The 19,238-nt window shown below is 43.8% G+C and overlaps 1 protein-coding gene across 14 annotated transcripts in view; it reads right to left on the bottom strand.

Moving 5' to 3' along the window:
* LOC135482641 (RNA-binding protein Musashi homolog 2-like) overlaps window positions 1–19,238 on the bottom strand; it is a 163,076-nt gene that overhangs the window by 63,697 nt on the left and 80,141 nt on the right. For 12 of the 14 annotated variants that reach the window (XM_064762877.1, XM_064762870.1, XM_064762875.1 and 9 more), the window contains one exon: window positions 6,906–6,954. In XM_064762877.1, coding sequence (XP_064618947.1) covers window positions 6,906–6,954 — 49 coding nt within the window. Of the gene's footprint in view, window positions 1–6,905; window positions 6,955–7,008; window positions 7,058–19,238 lie in introns of all 14 variants that reach the window. The other 2 variants (XM_064762871.1, XM_064762874.1) reach the window with 1 other exon arrangement.

Raw genomic sequence — 19,238 nt, 5'->3', positions numbered from 1 at the left:
AATAAATCGGCAATGCTTTTTTCGTGACTTCTGTGTATTTTTCTACATTGTTCCGAGGTACAGAAAACCAGATGTCTTACATTCGACTCCAACCAGTAGCTCTGATGGGACCAATTAAAACCTCATACATGTTACTTAGATCGACATGCTGTGCATTAACCAGATGCAAGAGGCTAACTGGAAATGACTCTAGAGTTCAATTAAATTAAAGTGCGTGGAAGAGGTGGGGAAGTCAAGGACACTCGCTATATCTTTGTGACTGTGACATGAGTGCAGATGACAGTCCCCTGAGGCCATCAACTTCAAAATGTCATGGCAAAACAGACTGGCAAAGTGAATAATGCAGCAACTCGATGATCATTCTCAAGAAATAAGTTTGATGTTTTCATTTTCAACATTTTTTCTATGAAATAATTTGCTTATTTTAAGTAAGATCTTAAAGTTTGAATATTGTACCTTTGTTTAAGTGTAAACTGGTACATTTTTGCCCCTATTTAAAGTTTTTGATTTTAACAATAAATAATCTAGCCAACATGGCCAACCAATATAATGCCATTGCAACGGCAAGGCACCAAACCTCAAACCAACAATTTTCTTGCACTGAACACAACACAGCTTTGTGGTGGCCTGGGTTTGTCAATTAATTTAATCAGACTCTGCAACAGCAACAAAAACCTATTCTTTTAGTGAGATTGGAAAGGAAATTAATTTGTCTCATGACTGTAACCTGTTCCGACAATTACTTTGATTACGGTGTGATAATAAGCCATTCATAAAGAGGCAGCCCAGCAGCCTGCATAATGTGACAATAACCATTTCATAACAAGAAGCGTGATTACTTTATTATAAAAAAAATATTTTAAGCTTTGAAGTCTCATATTCTATAATTTTTACAAGAGTGGCATGGCCTGGTTGTGCAGAAAATGAGTTCTTATAAACAACCCTTTGGAGCTCCTTGTACTTGACACGACATCATTTAATTTTTTGTTTTAGCAAGTAGGGGTGAATCTGAAGACATTTTGAAAATGTTCTCGTTTTCCTGGTCATTTTGTCAAGCTTGTGTGTTCAACTTTCGATACAACCTTGAAATATTGGAGGTGTCATGAATGTTGATCCAAAAGCCAGTGAGAAGACTTTTAAACATCCAATACACCACATTTTCTTATGGTCTTTTCAGACAAGATGATGACAAGGCAGAATCAAACTCAACTGACACACACTCAAGGCAAGCAAAGTCAAGTGAAAGAATCATCTCGACATGTAAAATCAATTGCTAATACAACCTAAGACAGGCGCTGTGTTCCTATAAATGTAGAACCGTTGGATTCACCCAAAGGAAACTAAATCGGAATGGGGATGCGACGAAGGAACTATATTCAGGATCACTGGAACAAATATCAGCTATGTAAAAAAACACAACACAGCAGGCCGTTTGGTATAAAAGTTGTTGTATTTGGAAAAGGCCAAAAGGTCACTTTTGTATTTGAATAACCACAAGGTTTTTTTCTTGAAACACCCCTCTCTCCAATAGGTCATCCCCACCATGTGTACACTTCAACCTCCAACCACTCTACTCAAATCATCGCAATCCATTTCGCCCAAGGCTTTATTGGTCCCATACCTGATACCTTGAGTTTAAATCACCCACACACCAATCAGGAAAGATGGAATTACTATCATAATTGCCCTCCAGGACATAGAATTTCATCCACATCATGTAGTAAAGCAATGGCTGATGGAGATTTAGCAATTTTGAAACCATACTACGATTACCTATATCTCAGAGGGTATAGGCAGAGTAGTTTTGCAGCATTCTTTTCTTCATCTCATTTACCCCCATCCCCCCTCCCCATCCCTTATCATGAAGCCATTACATGTTTTGTAGGGTATTCTATTGACAAGGGAAGGTCAATACTGGTGTCTATATATACAGCCCTAGATCAATATATTGGACATGGTGACATTTACTTGAGTGCAAATGGTTTCAGTTGAGAACTGAAAGCATGTGTTTGATTGTGCGCAGCTAGACAACGATGTCTCAAGCTGGTGCATTGTACTCTGTAACCCCCCCCCCCCATGATTGCGGTGAGGAAAGGTCAAAACTAACAACCTTGCCTTATCCAAAGTCTAACTAAGTCTCATTATCAATCATCAACTGCAACGTAGGAGAATGAGTTTACCCTGCATGTCGAGGCGTCAGTCAGCTGTTCCACCAGGGCAATGGTTAAATGGATCAGGATGCCCCTAGTTTTTAGGCACATCATTTTGTTACCATTCACATTTGCTAAACATCATTATCTGCAAACGTTGAATGTTCTTCCACACCCAACTAGAAAACTAAGACCCATAGGACTATTGGGTCTTAAGTTTTCTAGTTGGGTCTTAGTTTTCTTGTCATATGGGTCTTAGTTTTATAGTTGGGTCATAGTTTTATAAAGTCTTAGGTTTATAGACACCCAACCACAAGTGACAAGGAATCAAAACTCCAGCAAAAGCTTCCCTACGAAAGAAAAACAAGAACAATACATTCCTCATAACGCTTTTTCTAGCGTCAAAAATGCAAACTTGATGGAAACTTAGCAATAAAAGTGCCAAGCAACATTCTCAGATGATCTGCAGTATCCACTCAAGCAGACGCCATTTGAGAGTTAACGCTCATGTTTGATTTAACGTCATCGCAAGAAAATGGCCAATAATTCCTTGCCATTTCTTTGCCATAGAAAAAAGTGTTATCTCCACGTGTTCAACATGCAGATTCCCCGCTACTCCATGATGATTCATTGAAAGGTCGCGAGTGTGAGCTCGCTAGCATTCTCTGCTATCCAGTGATAAGAGCCTGCCAAGCGCCATCCCCACACAGCGACTACAGGGCCACATTAAACTTTCACCAATGCAGAGATTGGATAGTAGGAGTTCATTCCTGTAGCATTTGGGGGCAATAAACTTCAGCAGTTTCTCGTGAATGAAATACGCCATGACTGATGACATTTTTCCTAATGCCAGTTGAATGTTACGATGGCAGCTAGGGATTTGAACGATAATTCACTGATACAGGGTACACTGAAACAAAAGCTGTAAAATACGCATTTTGTTATCAAGGAATTAGCATCTCCTGATGATTTAAAGTTAGTCAATCAAAGAGAGGCCAAGGAAGAACGGCTCACAGTGCATGGCAAACAGCCACATTATGAAATCTCTGATGGAATAAAAACAAAGAAAAACTTTTAGAGCTTTGATTTAATGACGGAGATCATTCTGGTCATGCCAAACATTTCAAAATGGGTAATAGAAAATGTTTAAAAGTTTCCTAGAGGGGAAGGAGCCATGATAGAAACAACTGTGTTGACTTGGGAAGTGTTGTGAGGTTGAACTCTTCTATTTGGCCTGACATTCAGTCAAAGATCTTATATGAAGTGCCGCCCCTCCACCCAAATGCCTCGGTTCACCATGACATCAGGACTTCAGAAGTATCACAATTCACCTCAAGGAAGTCCCAAGTCAAAATAAGGGCCAAACCAATAAGGGATTATTGCTGTGTCGACAACCCAGTTGACTGTGCCGCGGCATTTCATTTCTAACCGAGCCAGCAATATCTGTTTGTCGGTTCTTGTCAAAGTCGCGTGCCCTTTTCTGCTCACCTTGTCATGTGGAGTGAGATGAAACAAGCCTTGCCATCATTAAATTAATCATATACCTCGGCGACATGCCGGTACAGGCTGAACGTCATCAAAGGGCAAATAGTTCAAATATGAGACATCATCAAAACTCACCCATGATATTGGCTGGGACCAGTTGGAGCTGAATCTAGCTCACCCAGCATTAGTAGAAGAACATAGTGATGAGTGTTGCCAGATTCAGAGATTAACATCTGCGGACAAGTAGTGCATTTCTTTCAAGACACCAAATGAGTCAAATAGGGGGGGGGGGCTGGATTGCACTTTCCAAGTGTCATAGTATCCCTGACTTGTCATCCAATTAATCAACCGAACAAAGTGAGAGAAGAAAAAGATCACTTCCACTTTGCAACTTAATCCGAAGGCGTGTTTGAAAAAGATAATTACGATTTGTTCCTATTCGGCGCAAAATGACTTGATTTCTTTAATGGGAGTTTTTCCTGAAATTCTGAATTCTACCTGCAAACAGATCTCTTTGACAAACCTTTGAAACTAAAAGAGGACTAAAAATCCTCCCAATAATGAAATCAACTTTTGATAAATAAAACATCATTTCTGTTGACATCAAAGATAGTTGAAATTTGTTTTTTACAAATGTTGATAATGCACGGTGTGAAAATTTTCCAGTTTTTTTTCAGTCAGTTTGCTGCGCAAGCATTGTTGAGTTGGTGACATCAAGACAGAAGAATGACACACCCTGGTCGATATTCTCTAGAGATACATGCAGAGGCATCATGGTGCACAATCGATCGGGTCAAGCTTTGTGCAGAGAGCCAAAAGGGTGTTAAGAACATTGAGTGAAACCTTAATTCAACACCACTTCAAATTTCAACGAAACTTGCAAGTCATCCCTGAATCACTATATTACAAACCTGTGCTTATCATGTACACTCTGGTATCACCTCAATATTTCATCTGAATATTCAAAGAACTGGCAATTTCATGCACATGGTTGTTCGATGGCATCCAAAATGGTCAATTTGGATAGACAAGGATTCGGCCCCTCCTTGTTGGCCAGACATGCTTCCTGCAGCCCTGCCAATAAGGAGGCAAATGATGATTTATAAATAATTCTTCTGCTAACAGCAGTTGATATGATTTTCTGCTTAAGGATCTGGTTTTGGAGGAACTATTTTTGTGGGAACTTTTGTTTTATGTGAAGTAAGCACCTTGTTTATCACCATAATGGCATCTTGACTTTGCCCCCAAAATGTTGTCATGAATTCAAAAGCTAAGCTCTTTTTTGATTTGTTTAATTAAGAAGTCTTAGATTGGTGAAACTATGAAGAGTACATTAACACAAAACATATTTTTGTAAATTATGTGATGTTTCCACCATAGTTGATAAAATTGTCAACATTAACAAAACTCAACTAGCTTATTACAAAACCTAAGAATCACGACATCAAAACATCTATATTTGACTAATCACCGGTGAACTTATTGCTTAATTGCAAACTCACTCCATCACCCATTACAAAACAAAAATCACACAAAAGAAACACTATTTTTGTTTTTCAAACGAGATAAGAATTGATTGTGGGCACAGATTCCAAATCACACCTGACAACCAAACATGTGATCTGTAGCCAATTAAATGATCTCACAATTTGAGGAGACTACACTAAAAAATTGAACACGCACCAAGATGCACCAATCAGTGGCATTCGTGATCAGATAATACCACGCAAATACTTCACAATGAGTCATTCATTGATGGTAGGTGTGACAGTTATACAGTCACTTCATAGTTTTCAGTTCTTCCATCGAGACAATCTGTAAATGGTTCCATAGTAGTATGATAGAACGACATCAATGTTTTTGTCTTGTTAGAAATCACACCCACTTCATTGGCCAAATAGTAAATAGATGACTTCCACTGAGGTAGCTGCTTTTAGTTGGCAACTTCTGAATCGGGCAACAATAATTGATATTGATATTATAAAAGTAAGAGGGATTTCCACAGTAAAGGTGAGAGATGTCAAGAGAAAGTCTACGAAAAGTCAGGGTTTACCACAGTAAAGGTGAGAGATGTCATGGGAAAGGCCAACAAATGTCAGGGATTGCCACAGAGGCAATACCCTGACCAAGAGGGACAACCACGTGAGTGGGAGTGGATGGGCACGTGATAGTGATAACGTGATTTGATGGAATTCCTGTCACCCAGAGGCAGATCATTAATTTGTCTTTTTGATCAAACGCCACTGAGCAATATCCTGTGCATCATATTACAACTACATCAGTGGCCAAATATACGTGTCATTACCTCATCTCTGGGTTACTTGACTCAGGCAATGCGTGAGTTACAAATTGAGGAGATACCTTTAACTAGGGCAGCTGAGGGGTATCTCACCTCATTTGAAGTCCCTGAAATTGACTTGGCATGCTTTCTTAGATCTCTGGGGGTTGTTCACTCACTTTGCTCTAGAGGAAATGGCTATTTATACACGTGTCACCAGGAGTGACCAAGCAATACGGGGGTTTTCGACATACAGGAAATTATCCAGGAAACACCTTTGAATCACTTAATGAATCTCTCATCCGGAAGCTCTCGAGTTTGAATCGGAAGTTTCCAATGATCTGGTGACTTCATCATTATCACGAGACCATGTCCAAGTGTGACTTTTCTGACACGTGAGCTTCAAACATGACTCTCAACTTTAGAGGGATATTAGAACCATAATATGTTGAGAGGTACGTCAGAGGGTGTTTAATTCACTTCCGACAAGCAAGTTACCGCACAGTTTAGCAGTTAGTGGTTTCAAAATTGACATGGTGAACATGATTGGGGAACTAAGGCAATTTCCTTTCACCCTTTCCATCCAAGATTTTTTGGCAGTATTCAAACATGGCCTCAGACATTTCATGGTTTCAACTACCCTCAGTCAATATCGTATGAAATTGAACTTTTGTTTCGTCCAAACCATTATCAGAAGACAAATTGAAAACTGCTTTTATCACCATTCAATTCAAAGCATTCCATTCCAAACATAATTTTCACAAGTTTTACCCTCATCGTAACGATTTGATAATGAAGCCTATACATTACTTTAGGCTTTAATGGCTTACGCAGGAGTGTTCTGATGCAGCAAAACCGTAGCTGCACCCAGAGAAAAGCAACGTCCATGCTTTTTGACAACCCCAGCTGAAAAGAAATCCTGCCTTTTGACACTACTGACTCAAAAAGGCCTACAATACGCATTCAGATAATCATATAAAGTATCTGCTTACCTCGGTTTCTGTCTGTGGTTTTGTCGTGCATTAATACACATTCCTCAATCTAGAAAGAAAAAAAGCCTACACGTTGAAATCATAGTATAAAATGTCGTCTTACCTCTGTTTCTCTGTGTATTTTTGTCGTACATTAATACACATTCTTCAATCTAGAAAGAGAAAGAATCACAGCGATATTAATGGCCAATTATGAGCTAATGACGTCAGCAGCATGATGAGGGAGGAAGTCTCTATGACAAGGGTGAAAGGAAGGCTTGGCAACCAACCGCTGAAAAAAAAAGATATTGCATGATGACTAAGACAAATCATCAATCTGAGATGGGTCTTCTTAACCCAGTACTGTGGTGATTCAAAATGATAGAGCGGTTATGGGTGGCCAGAAATTGACGTGCTGCAATCCTTTGTGGCTGGTGAAAATTGAGGGGCGAATGGATTTTGAATTTGAAAGGCACTCCTTTTGTTCCCCATTTCGACCTGAAACGATTCCAACACGTCATAACCTTTATATATATTATTTCATCATCATATCCAAATCACAAGCAACCTTTTCATAGCATAGCAATGTACCTTCTGATTTCTAAGAAGTTGCAACTGACTGCACTATCTCTTTCCATCAATGAATGGAAGCAAGTATCCATTTCCAAGCAAACATACCATCCATTCCCGAGCAAATCTTGTCATAACACTACACTCATATATTATAACACAGGGCTGTCAGAGTGGCCCGGTGGAAACAACAGTGCCTATTATCACTGAGGTCACAGGTTCCATTCCTCTCTCTCTACCCAAGTGAGAGGGGCAGCAACTCTTCAACAGTATATGTTTGCTCTGGTCGCCATGGTGTCCTTCAATATTAATTCCCAAATACAGTGGAATATCCCTTAGCGGACATCTCTCTATTAAGGACACTAGGTTTGGTCCCAAATTGGCTTGTTCCATTCAATTTGACCTCTCCAATCAGGACACCTCTCTATTAAGGACAGCACTTGTCAGTCCCAGGGTGTCCTTGATAGGGGGGGTTTTATTGTACTGTCAAAAGAGTCAAAATTCGAGCTCATGCGCCCTCAACTCTCTTTAAATACCCCAGTTATTGAGGTATGTACATCAGCCCAAGAATCCACAACCACCAACAGATTTTGTGTTCCGTAAGTTATATTCATTGGGTTTGGTCCCTCTCTATGTTCAAGAGATATGACTAGCTGCTTTCACCACCACCGAAGTCTCATCTTTCCACTACTATTCATATACCCCTATGTTCCGGTTCTGATGACAGCACTGTCATTATTTCCCCAACCCCCGCAGAAGCATTGTCAAGCATTATACGCCTGCTGTCTCCTTATCATGACTCGGTGTAAGGCCTCCAGGACCTGTCTCATCTCAGAGAGATCCTGAGGATTCTTCAACATACGATGGATAAACGTTATCAACGGAAGACCTTCTCTCGTAAGATGAGATGATAGGATAAACCCTTTTAGGACTCGGCACAACTACTCTCGTGAAATTAAAGCGAATACCGTTCAAGCAACTTCAATTTGTGTGGAGATCTTACTGGGACAGAAATTACGAAATGTCTTGCCATCAACCACACCTTGTTACTGGTATTGGCAGCTTCTAGTAGAGTCGTTAAAAACACCATGATTCACGACTCAAAGCTTTTCAGTTTCATAAGAATTTCATGAGAGAATGCCTTTTAAAATATTTAAATTATACATGAACATTTTGAACATCCGCTAATCTCGTTCCCATCACTAGCAAATTTTCATCCTGACAGACGTGGCGTTTAGTCTGGTCTTCATTTCTCAACTTGAGAGTTTTAATGGTTGGCGGCACATGGCCAGTCGAGCGTTTACACGGGAAGCAATTGATTAAATATGCAAATGAAAACCATCATGACCGAAGTAAAACTTGGATAAGATTTCGATGACATCAGTGCACATTTCTCCCTCATTACGGGAGGAAGGGGCCTCCCTTCATGGACAAAAAGGTTTGCATAATGAAGAAATATTACGGGCCTGGCCAGGCTATCATTGCCCAACTCAAAGCCCAATCAAGTGCAGATAATAGACAAATTTTATAGATATCATTAGAAGTGTTTTCATTTGCTTCAAAATAAATGTAGTGCTATCATTGAATCTGACATGCACCGTTATCATTCATCTATTTCAGAACGGTCCTCAGGGGCTCGCCATTGTCTCTCCTTCATCTAGCTCATAATCTATATGACACCCTGATCGAATGTTAATTGCGTTGAAGTTATTGTCCAACACTGCCCCAATGCACAGATGAACCACGTATAATTACCAGATTTGATATATACCCATATTTATTGTCACACCACGAGAGTGGATTCTGCGAACCTCTCAATGAACGCCAGGAGCACTGCTGATATTTCTGAAAGGATATGGTGATTGGGAGGTAACATCACTCAATATCATGACAGACACCCAACTGGGCCTCACTATTCTCCCCATTTTTCGTAAGCGGCATGCTATTTTTATTGTCTATCAAGCAGCCCGCTGGTAATTTTATTGTGTACTATGGTAAATAGAAATAGCTGATTGAAGCACTTCCCATCCATTTATGGATTGCAAACTGGCCGATGTGAACGTTTTCACACTCCATAACACAATTTCACTCGTCACTATGCAGGATTAATGCTGATATGGTAACAGTGTTGTCCTTGCATGCCACATGCATGATTGGCTGAGTCAGATTTGCAAAGGTTTCATTAGGATGCAGTGTTGTGCCTTTCAATAGGACACAATATGGGCTGCAAGGTCTTTTATATTGTACTATTCGATAATCCATACACGAGCTTTACAACGGTAGTGTACACCGATCATGGCATAGCCAGTTTGATGATCATTCTAGTAGACCTAGCCAATAACAAATGCACAATCACTTTATGAGGACCAATCAACAGTACTAGCACCATTACCAAATCGAGGACCAAATATCTGCTCTAGTGGCAGGAGAAGGAACTAATGCAGTTATATTTGAACCACGCAAACCCATCCTATTCGCCATTTTGAGCTTCAAGTGTTAAAAGCTGTTCGTTCAGCCATGCTATATGTTTCTTTGACGAGCTGAGATTAATGACTTCAAGAATCCCCAGCACAACAATGAAAGGCAATGCTCAAATCCGATTGCACAGCACAGATTCCAGTGCATTTCTTTCACATACTAGGCAGACTATTATTGCATTTGAAATGCTACATTAGCAATCTTGCGACCTCATTTAGCAACATCATTCGAAAACATCATTAACTGTAATAATTCGGATCCTTCAGCTCATCGAAGCAGTTGTATGAGTGAAATGTTCAATTCTTTGAGTTTGAAAAGGTTCAAGACTACGAATAGGGTACTCTAGAACTCAAGGAAGATCAAGTTACTCAATAGGAGAAACTGGAGCTCAAACATTTGATCTCTTCACTGTATGGTATGACAGTGAAGGAAACCACCAATTTGGTTTTCAATTGAACACAATCATGCCAAATCATTCTTAACATATCAAAGAGTTTAACCACTGCAGTCCATCTCCAACAAATACGACTTTTGGAAGAGCTGGGACTCATCCAAAGAAACATTACCCAAACTTTGCTCAAAGACTTCAAATGCTCTGCTAAATATCAACCTCCAACCTGAATAGTTAAAGTTAACATGGAATTTGCATTTGTTGGCATCTACTCCAAAGAAAATGTCTATCAAATTTAAGAGCTACAGAGGTAAGAAAATGCCCATTTCCTTACAAGAAATGGCCATTTTGTTAGTTCATACTTACCTATGGAACACTTTTGCATGTTACTCCATTTGGGCTCAAACACAAGAGTATCCCTTTAATTTTCTAAAGGGAGAACTGAGTTAACAGCTCGGCCGCCAGGCGGCGCCCTGACCGATCCCGCGAGATCGCGCCGATCTCATGCCGCCATATTTAGTCTTTACTCTTGAGCGTTAATAAAGAGTATGTCCCGTTTGTGGGGACGGCGGGAGGGCCGTGTTCCATAGGTAAGTATGAACTAACAAAATGGCCATTTCTTGTAAGGAAATGGGCATTTTGTGTCATTCAAACTTACCTATGGAACACTTTTGCATCGAATCCCAGCAACCTATTGGAGGTGGGAAACGAGGACTTACCTAAGGCTGAGCTGTTGTTCCATCCAGGAGGCACCACCGGCATATTAGCTAAGGAGGACCGCCAGGGGAAAGAAACGGGGAGAACCGGAGGACCGGTATTTTGATCTCGGTATTACAATCATATTATAGAGAGTAATAGACCCATTCTCCGGAAAGCGCTAGAATTGCGTAATAAAACCATCTTCTTTCCGGCAACAGAGCTTAGAGCAAGTAAGGCATGTTGAAGGGTGTAGAATGAATTATTGCTAAACAACAATAAGAAATTGCGTCCTTTCTAGTCTACTAGGGGTTGCCTGGATGTTGAAGATAGGGCATATCAAAAAATGGCGCAAGATGCGCGTTTGACTCTTCAATCGGGCTTCCCCCCCCCTTTTTTTGATCTAGCCAGGATCAAACAACATGCCCCGCAGACACAATCGGGCCGATTGTGTGCATGCCATCTACGAGGGAAGAAACGTCTCGTAGGTAGAAACGAGAGAATGTGGAGTGATTACTCCAACATGCAGCGGAAACGACTTCTTGAAGAGCAACTCCTCGGTAGTTAGCCCAGGAGGTGGCTAGTGCTCTAACTTCGTGCGCTGAGATGTTAGCTAGCGCACGAAGATCAGAGGAAGTCTTCAAGGTGTTGTAGGAAAGACGAATAGTCTCCACAATCCACCTTGAAATAGTGGCGGCCGCTATCTCTCGTTTATTTCCCTCCTTATAGGACAAAAACAAACGCTCTCTCCCCTGGCGGATACCGGGAGGTTTTGTCCTATTTATGTAGAACTTTAGGGCCCTGACGGGACATAAAGTTCTGTCAGGAAGATCATAAGAGATCGTTCCTGACAGAGAGGGAATAGTAACCGGGGGCCGAGAGGCGGCCGGTCCCTGGTTCTTCGCCAGAAATCCTGGTATAAAAGCCAGGATAACCTCCCCTCCCTCTCTAAAAGCCAGCTTCTTAAAAGAAAGTGCATGGAGCTCTGATCTCCGTTGGGCGGTAGCCAAGGCTACTAGAAAGACCGTTTTGAGTGTCAGATATTTCATGGATGAAATAGACATGGGTTCAAAAGGATGCCTCATGAGCACCTTAAGGACAACAGAAAGGTCCCATTTAGGGGTGTTGTGAACCGGTCTAGGACGCTCTAATAACATTCCTCTGAAAAGAGGGGTTATTTGGTCCTCCCAACGAAGATCCCAGGTGCTTAAAACACGGAGGGTAGAAGCGATGGCGGACTTGTACCCTTTTATAGCCGTGACAGATAGTTGTCTTTCCGTGAATAATTCAATAAGGAAATCAACTAATCTGTATATAGAGGGAGAGATCGGATTAACTCCGTTCTCCCTGCACCAGGAAGTGAAGGTAGACCACTTTCCTTGATACACATCAAGGGTAGACCCCCTTTGAGGTGCGGACATGCGCTTGACAGCGATGTCCGAAAAGCCTCTCTGGTGGAGATGCAACTGGATAAGTTCCAGGCGTGAAACTTGAAAAATCCAGGGTTCTGGTGGTAGCATCTCCCCAGGGGGTGCCACAGGAGGTGCTTCCAAGTAGGAAGACTCCTGGGGTGATCTATCAGGAGCTCCAGCAAGGCTGGGAACCAGGCCTGATTTGGCCAGCAAGGTGCGATGAGAGTTATTCTCACCGGATGGCTGGTCAAGATCTTGTTCAGGACTGGTTGGATGAGAGGGAGGGGTGGAAACGCATATGCGTTCAGCCCGACCCAAGAGGCTGTAAGGCTGTCGACTTCCAGGGCCTCTTCGTCCGGAAGTGGAGAGTAATAGATGGGGAGGCGATTGTTCAGCCTGGTGGCGAACAGATCTACCTTCGGAGATTGCCAAAGGCGACAAAGGTCGTCTACAATCTCCTGATGGAGTGTCCACTCTGTCTGAACTAGCTTGTTCTGACGGGACAGGGCGTCGGCAAGGATGTTGCGATTGCCCGGTATGTGTCTGGCACATATCGATACTCCAAGGTCGGCACAAAGATGGTAAAGCTCCCAAGTTAGCTGGCAAAGAATGCCGACCTTTGCTGCCTCCCTGTCTCCTGACATATGCTACTACTGTAGAATTGTCGGAGAACAGGGTTACTCTCCGATTCTTCAGGCGAAGGGAAAGAGCCCTCACGGCAAGAAGGACAGCCTTCATTTCCAATATATTTATTGGAAGAATGGTCTCCTCCCTTGTCCATAGACCTCTTATGGACATGTCCCCGTTGTTCAGATGTGCTCCCCACCCTAGTAGGGAAGCATCTGTGAACAGGGACACTTCTGGGGGCGGTGGAGCAAGATCTACACCGCTTTGGAGACGAGTCTCCGACTCCCAGAAGTTCCAGACGTTCTTGAGTAGGTATTGAGGTATCAATACCAACTTGTCTAATGGGTCCCTGTGGGGTTTCCATAGAGACATTAGAAACATCTGGATGGGACGCATATATAGACGGCCAAGGGGGATTTGATCTGCTGCCGAATTCAGAAGTCCCAAAAGGCTCAAGCATCGCCTTGCGGGAGCTTGAGTCCTTCCTCTGAATTCTGCGACGAGATGAAGAATTTTCTTTATCCTGTCTAGGGGGGGCAGCATTTTCCCTATGGCCGTAAGGAACCGAACTCCAACGTAAACGAAGTCTTGGGATGGTATGAATTCTGACTTTGTTTCGTTGATAATCCAACCTGCGGAAACTACTTTTTGCTTTAGAACCTGAAGTTGTTGCAGTAGTAGTTCCCGCGATTTGCAACGGAGTAGCCAATCGTCTAGGTAGTGATGGAGCTTGAACCCCATCACGTGAAAGGGAGCGACGAAGGCTGTGACTATCATCGTAAAAATTAGGGGTGCCGATGCCAGACCGAACGGCAGGGCCCTGAATTGATACGTCTTTCCTTCGTAATGGAATCGAAGGAAGTGTTGATAGTCTGGATGGATCGGTACATGTAAGTACGCATCCATTAAATCCATCGATACCGCCCAATCGTTGGGCTGTATCGCCGTTGCTATAGACCTGGTGGTTTCCATCTTGAAATGAGGAACATTCAAGAAGGTGTTTAACCTGGAAAGGTCTATGATCAGCCTCCATGTCCCTGCTTTCTTGGGAACCAAGAAAACGTGGCTGTAAAAGCCGGGGGAGCATGGATCTTGAAGGACCTGGATAGCTTGCTTCTCCAGTAATGTCGCGACCTCTGCTTGGAGGGCAGAGGCCTTGACTGGGTCCTTCGGTGGCTGAACTGGGGTTGGATATATGGTAGTCGGGGGGGTACGGTTGAAATCTAGTTTCACTCCGTACCTCAACATGTTTGGGACTGGGGACCCCTTTGGGCACCAATCGTCCCAAATGTCTGCAAATTTTTGCAGACGGCCCCCGACTACCGGAGTCGGCTCCTTTTTGCGTCCGGGAGGAGAAAGGAGGGGGGAGTCACCTCTTCCGGCCAGCACCCCTTGGGCGAAAGGAGTGCTTAGTCGGACCGGATCCACCCTGGTTAGAGGAAGTATTTTTCCTCTTTCCAGTCCGGCGACCCTCCGCTTCCCGTCGGAAGGATCCAGCAGGAGCAGGCTGACTAGGCGGGGTAGGCCTAGGCAGGACCTGCCTGGCGTACGGGATTGAACCCGATGCCTGCTGGGGCCTCTCTATCTTTCTAGCGTTAGGTAGAGAGGTCTTGGCCCTCTGTGTCGCAGTGGGGGCATATAATTTGTCCCAATCTTTCTGTGCTTGAGCCGCCTCTTGTACAGAATCTGCGAACAGGAAAGAACCGTCCATAGGAGCGGTTCTTAAGGCCCCTTCCAGCTGGAGGGATCTGATGACATTGAGAGAGCCCAGTGCGGCGTCTCTACGGAGTAGGACGCTATTTGCTGCGGTCTTGGTGGACAGCGCAATAGCGTGCCTAATCGAATGTGACAAGGATGTCACAAGCGATTTTGTGTCATCAGATAGTGACTCATTATCTTTTAGGGATCTGGCTAGGGCCAGGTTAGTGTGCTCTGCGTAGGAGAGCACCGCTAACGTGTTTTTGGCCAGACCCTCTTGTGCTCTAAGGTCTCGGTAAGCCGAGGAGGAGGTCACCCTAGGCACGAGTTGGTCCAGCTGTACATCGTCCTTTAATATGGAAGTCGATGCTGCAGCTGGACAGCCGGCCGAGCTGACTCGATAATAGTCAGCGCGGTACTGCCTAACGGGAGGAAGTTGTGCCGTGAACAACTTCCCCGGTTTACACCAAGCTTCCGGTCCGACTGCCGGAAGGACAGGGATGGAAGTACGTTGGTGGGCGCCTTGTGAGTCTCTGATTGTACGCTCCAAAAGTTCAGAGACTGCTAACACCGACGGGGAGGGAGGAAGGAATTCAAGTGCCCGAGTGGAGCCTTGAGAAACCTGTGGATTGGGATCCACTTCCTGTCCCCAGAGTGAAAAGGTCGGTGTTGACAAGGCTGGCAGTTCCGGCGGGGTAGGGCACAGATCCTGCGGGAGGTACGCTCTGATCAAGGATCTGAGTGTCCTCATATCCGACAGGATACTGGCCTCCTCTGGTGACAGCTCCTCCTGATTGGGGGAGCGGTAGCCTGGCTGAGAACTCTCGTTCTCAGAAAATTCCTCTAAAATAGAGGAGTCGGATGGTGGGTATCCGATGGGACCAGGCGCACCAGAGGAACCGGAACCCTGCTGCAGATGGCTGAGTCTATCAGAAAGACCTGCTACCATCTGGATGAGCTGGGACAGTTGCTGTCCCGACTCGGGTTCCGGACCCGACGTGCGGCTTCTCTCAACGACGGGCGGTTGAGGCGAGGGTGAGCGCATAAGCGAACCCTGGAAGCCGTATGTGCGGGCGAATGGGTCTTCCGGAAGCGGAAGTTGCCCATATTCTGAACTAGAGTTCAGATGTCCTCCCTGCGTAGCTCGTTCCATGGGAACGACGCCTCTGCTACGAGGAGGGGGTGGCACTTCCGGTTGGTTCCACCCAAGAGGTTGGCCAACGTAGGAAGGTGCCTGCATTTCCGGTAGGACGAAGTCCGAAACCGGAAATGCCCGTAACTCCTTCGCCGGTATGGAGCTACCGGAAGCCCTTTTAGAAGGAGGTACGGAGGGCGGAAACGCTGTTACCGAAGACGCATGGCGTTTCGGAGGTGGCGTTATAAGGTCCGGCCCTACTCTTCTGTGTCCGTGAGGACTGGGGTTATTTCGCAGTAAAGACTGAGAAAAACCCCCAGTAGAGTCTTCGGTTACTGAAAAACGGGAACCCGCGTCAGTAACCGGAACTGCAATCGGCGGACCGGAAGCAGGGTGCTCCCGCGGGTACAAAGGGCTTGTACTCGGGGGAGCGGACGACAGGGGAACCGGAAGGTTCCCTGAGGTCCGGGGTATATTAAACCCTTGGAGACTTATTGGATGTAAGTCTCCCTTGGGACCACAGACATTAATAATGTCAGATCCCGCATCCTTCGCAGCCGCGGCCGGAACCGGAACTCGGCTGACGGAAGGGGTGGTGGCGGGAGGTTTGCTAGACCTCCGGGTTATATGCCCGGAAACGGAACCGGAAGAGGGTTTAGGCGTCTTCGCGGCCCGTTTCCCGCCACCAGACGCATTCCTTTGTGGTGAGACAAAGGATGCCGTCGGAGGGGTACGCCATATAAAAAATGGTACCAATGACAATAAAAACACTGGGAACCCCAAGTAGGCCAGAAAGGACGCAATAATTAATGGAAAGGAAAACATGCCTACTTGAATTAAACACTATTGCAATGGATCTGAGTCTTGTTCATTACAATAGAGCGGAGAATAGCCTACTTAACTCTACCCTACCAAGATCAAAATAATGGAGCCGGGTCGACTAAGCTAGCTAAGAAAATGTCTATAATTAAATAGACTGGACAATACTAATGCCAAGATTAGTTTGGCGGTCTACTCCGTAGGTGAATGAACCCAAAATCGTCTAGACTTGGCTGGTTGAATTTGGTTTTAAATCGAATTCACGGCAGCTTTGAAAAAACGATGTGCTTCGTAGAAGCACAAGAGTAAAGACTGAATATGGCGGCATGAGATCGGCGCGATCTCGCGGGATCGGTCAGGGCGCCGCCTGGCGGCCGAGCTGTTAACTCAGTTCTCCCTTTAGAAAATTAAAGGGATACTCTTGTGTTTGAGCCCAAATGGAGTAACATGCAAAAGTGTTCCATAGGTAAGTTTGAATGACACAAAATGAAACCTCTACCTTTGCCTCATTTTCCTTATTACCAACACTTCTAATGATATCTGAAAGCATGCCGTCTTCATATACCTGCTGAATATAGTGCAGCATTATGGCTTCTTCCATACATTCATTACCATGTGCTTTCCAACGACATGATTTGGTTTATGCCATCAGAAACCTTTCATTTTCAAAGCTCATAATAGCCTAGCATTGCTATTTAAAGAACAACAGAGAATGTAATGTGTTTTTATCAGATGCCTCCACTAAGTCTTCTCGTACTTAACCCACACTGAAGTCATTTATTCCAAGCAATCTAAAACGTGCAGCCTCGTCCCTTGGAATTTAAAAATGCATTGCTGATGATCAGACAGTGAGATCAGCATCATGATATTGCCATTCAGTTTTATAAGACACACAAAAACTTCATGGTACAGCTGTCTGAAATGTTATACATAGAGAACACCGCAGACATAGATAGGGAAAACAAATGTCCTTTAAACCAAACATCAGGGGCAGAAAGATTTCACGGGCAAATCCTCAAGTGATGCTAACTAGAAGAGGAACTTTTTAACAAGATTTCTGGGGTTTTTTTGTGATAAGCTGTAGTGTGTCACCGGCAACCAATGAACAAGTCACAACGCATTAGCCTTATCCTAGTATTGACAATATGATCCATCAATGTCAACAGCCACGCTGACCAGTATGACCTTGACAAGTTGACATGAAACCAGTATCACATTGCAAGGCATCTGATTACTGTAATTTGCCAAAATCCCCCCTTTCTGAGCTGCCTCACGCATTTGGCATGAGTATGTGAAGAGGGAATTCAAAGGGGGGATAAGTGAAGAGGGAAGTTGTGACCTGGCATGGAAGGAAAAGGGTCACCAGTACTCACACCATTTGGAGAACAGGATCTTTCAAATTTTGCAGTGGGATGCCCACCAGAAACTTAGTAAGTTAAAGATTATGAGATAATGATTGTGTGTTTGACAAGTGGTGTTTTTAGCCAAGTTTTATCGTTTAGCAATTACAAACATTTTGACCATTCTTTTTCATTTTCGTGCACCTGAAAGGGTTATTTGGCCATCAGGATTCCACACATGACAAGAAGACCTCACCACACCCACCTCTTCCTTGCGCCTTGCCAAGACCACATTGTAACAGAGCCTCACATTGCTCCCGAGCTAAAGAACAAGTCTGCACTGATCACCAGTCTCGCAATGGGGACTGATTTGATTTTCAATAGCTGTGCTCATAACTCTATTCTGCCATGGTGAATTTGGATCTAATTTTATGGCGGACCATGGTGTGACATGGCTGCATATGCACATGGGGAAATTAGATTGTGCGGACTGAACAGCATGGGGGACACACAGACGTGTGGAAGAAGATGGTGGATTATGCATTCGGCGATATGATTAAACATTAACTGGTCGCATATGAACAAAGGCATGCGTGTAGTGCTTCTACATGTTCTATAGCCATTTTGAATAATGACGACATGCGAATGAGTACCAGCGGGGATTAGCTTGCGCTCAAATGGACTCTCTTGGCGATGGATTGTTTCCATGGATGACTAGGCCCATGATTGGTTGATGGGAAATGAGAATGTCAAAGTAAACAGCATCCGTTCAGTCTACTTCAGGTCTAGAATGCCATGGATCGTGTACATTTTACATGTAACATGACTTTTATCGGAAGAAATGACCACCGTGCAATATCAGATTTTCATACGGACACATTCCCTGGACAAAAACAGCCCCAGTGTTTCCAATAGGTTTTTCTATAGCCCCAATATCCATTATGGTGTGATTGTCTAGATAATCAAGCCGCATTTGGCCAGTGCAATGCATGCTAGACTAATTGTATGAAATTGCACGAACCTGTCAATCAAAATTGTATCAATTAGAAACAGTAGCCCAATACCGATATAAATTTTCAATACAATTACGGTGTAATACAGTAACCTAGGCAGGCACGGATTTCATTACAATTCACTTATTTGCCCTAGAAGTGATTTAAATGGCGGGGAAGTTATGAAATGCCGGCA

The sequence above is a fragment of the Lineus longissimus genome, chromosome 2, assembly GCF_910592395.1.
Source record: "Lineus longissimus chromosome 2, tnLinLong1.2, whole genome shotgun sequence".
Lineage (NCBI taxonomy): Eukaryota > Metazoa > Nemertea > Pilidiophora > Heteronemertea > Lineidae > Lineus > Lineus longissimus.
This window is presented reverse-complemented; position numbering and strand designations above follow the sequence as displayed.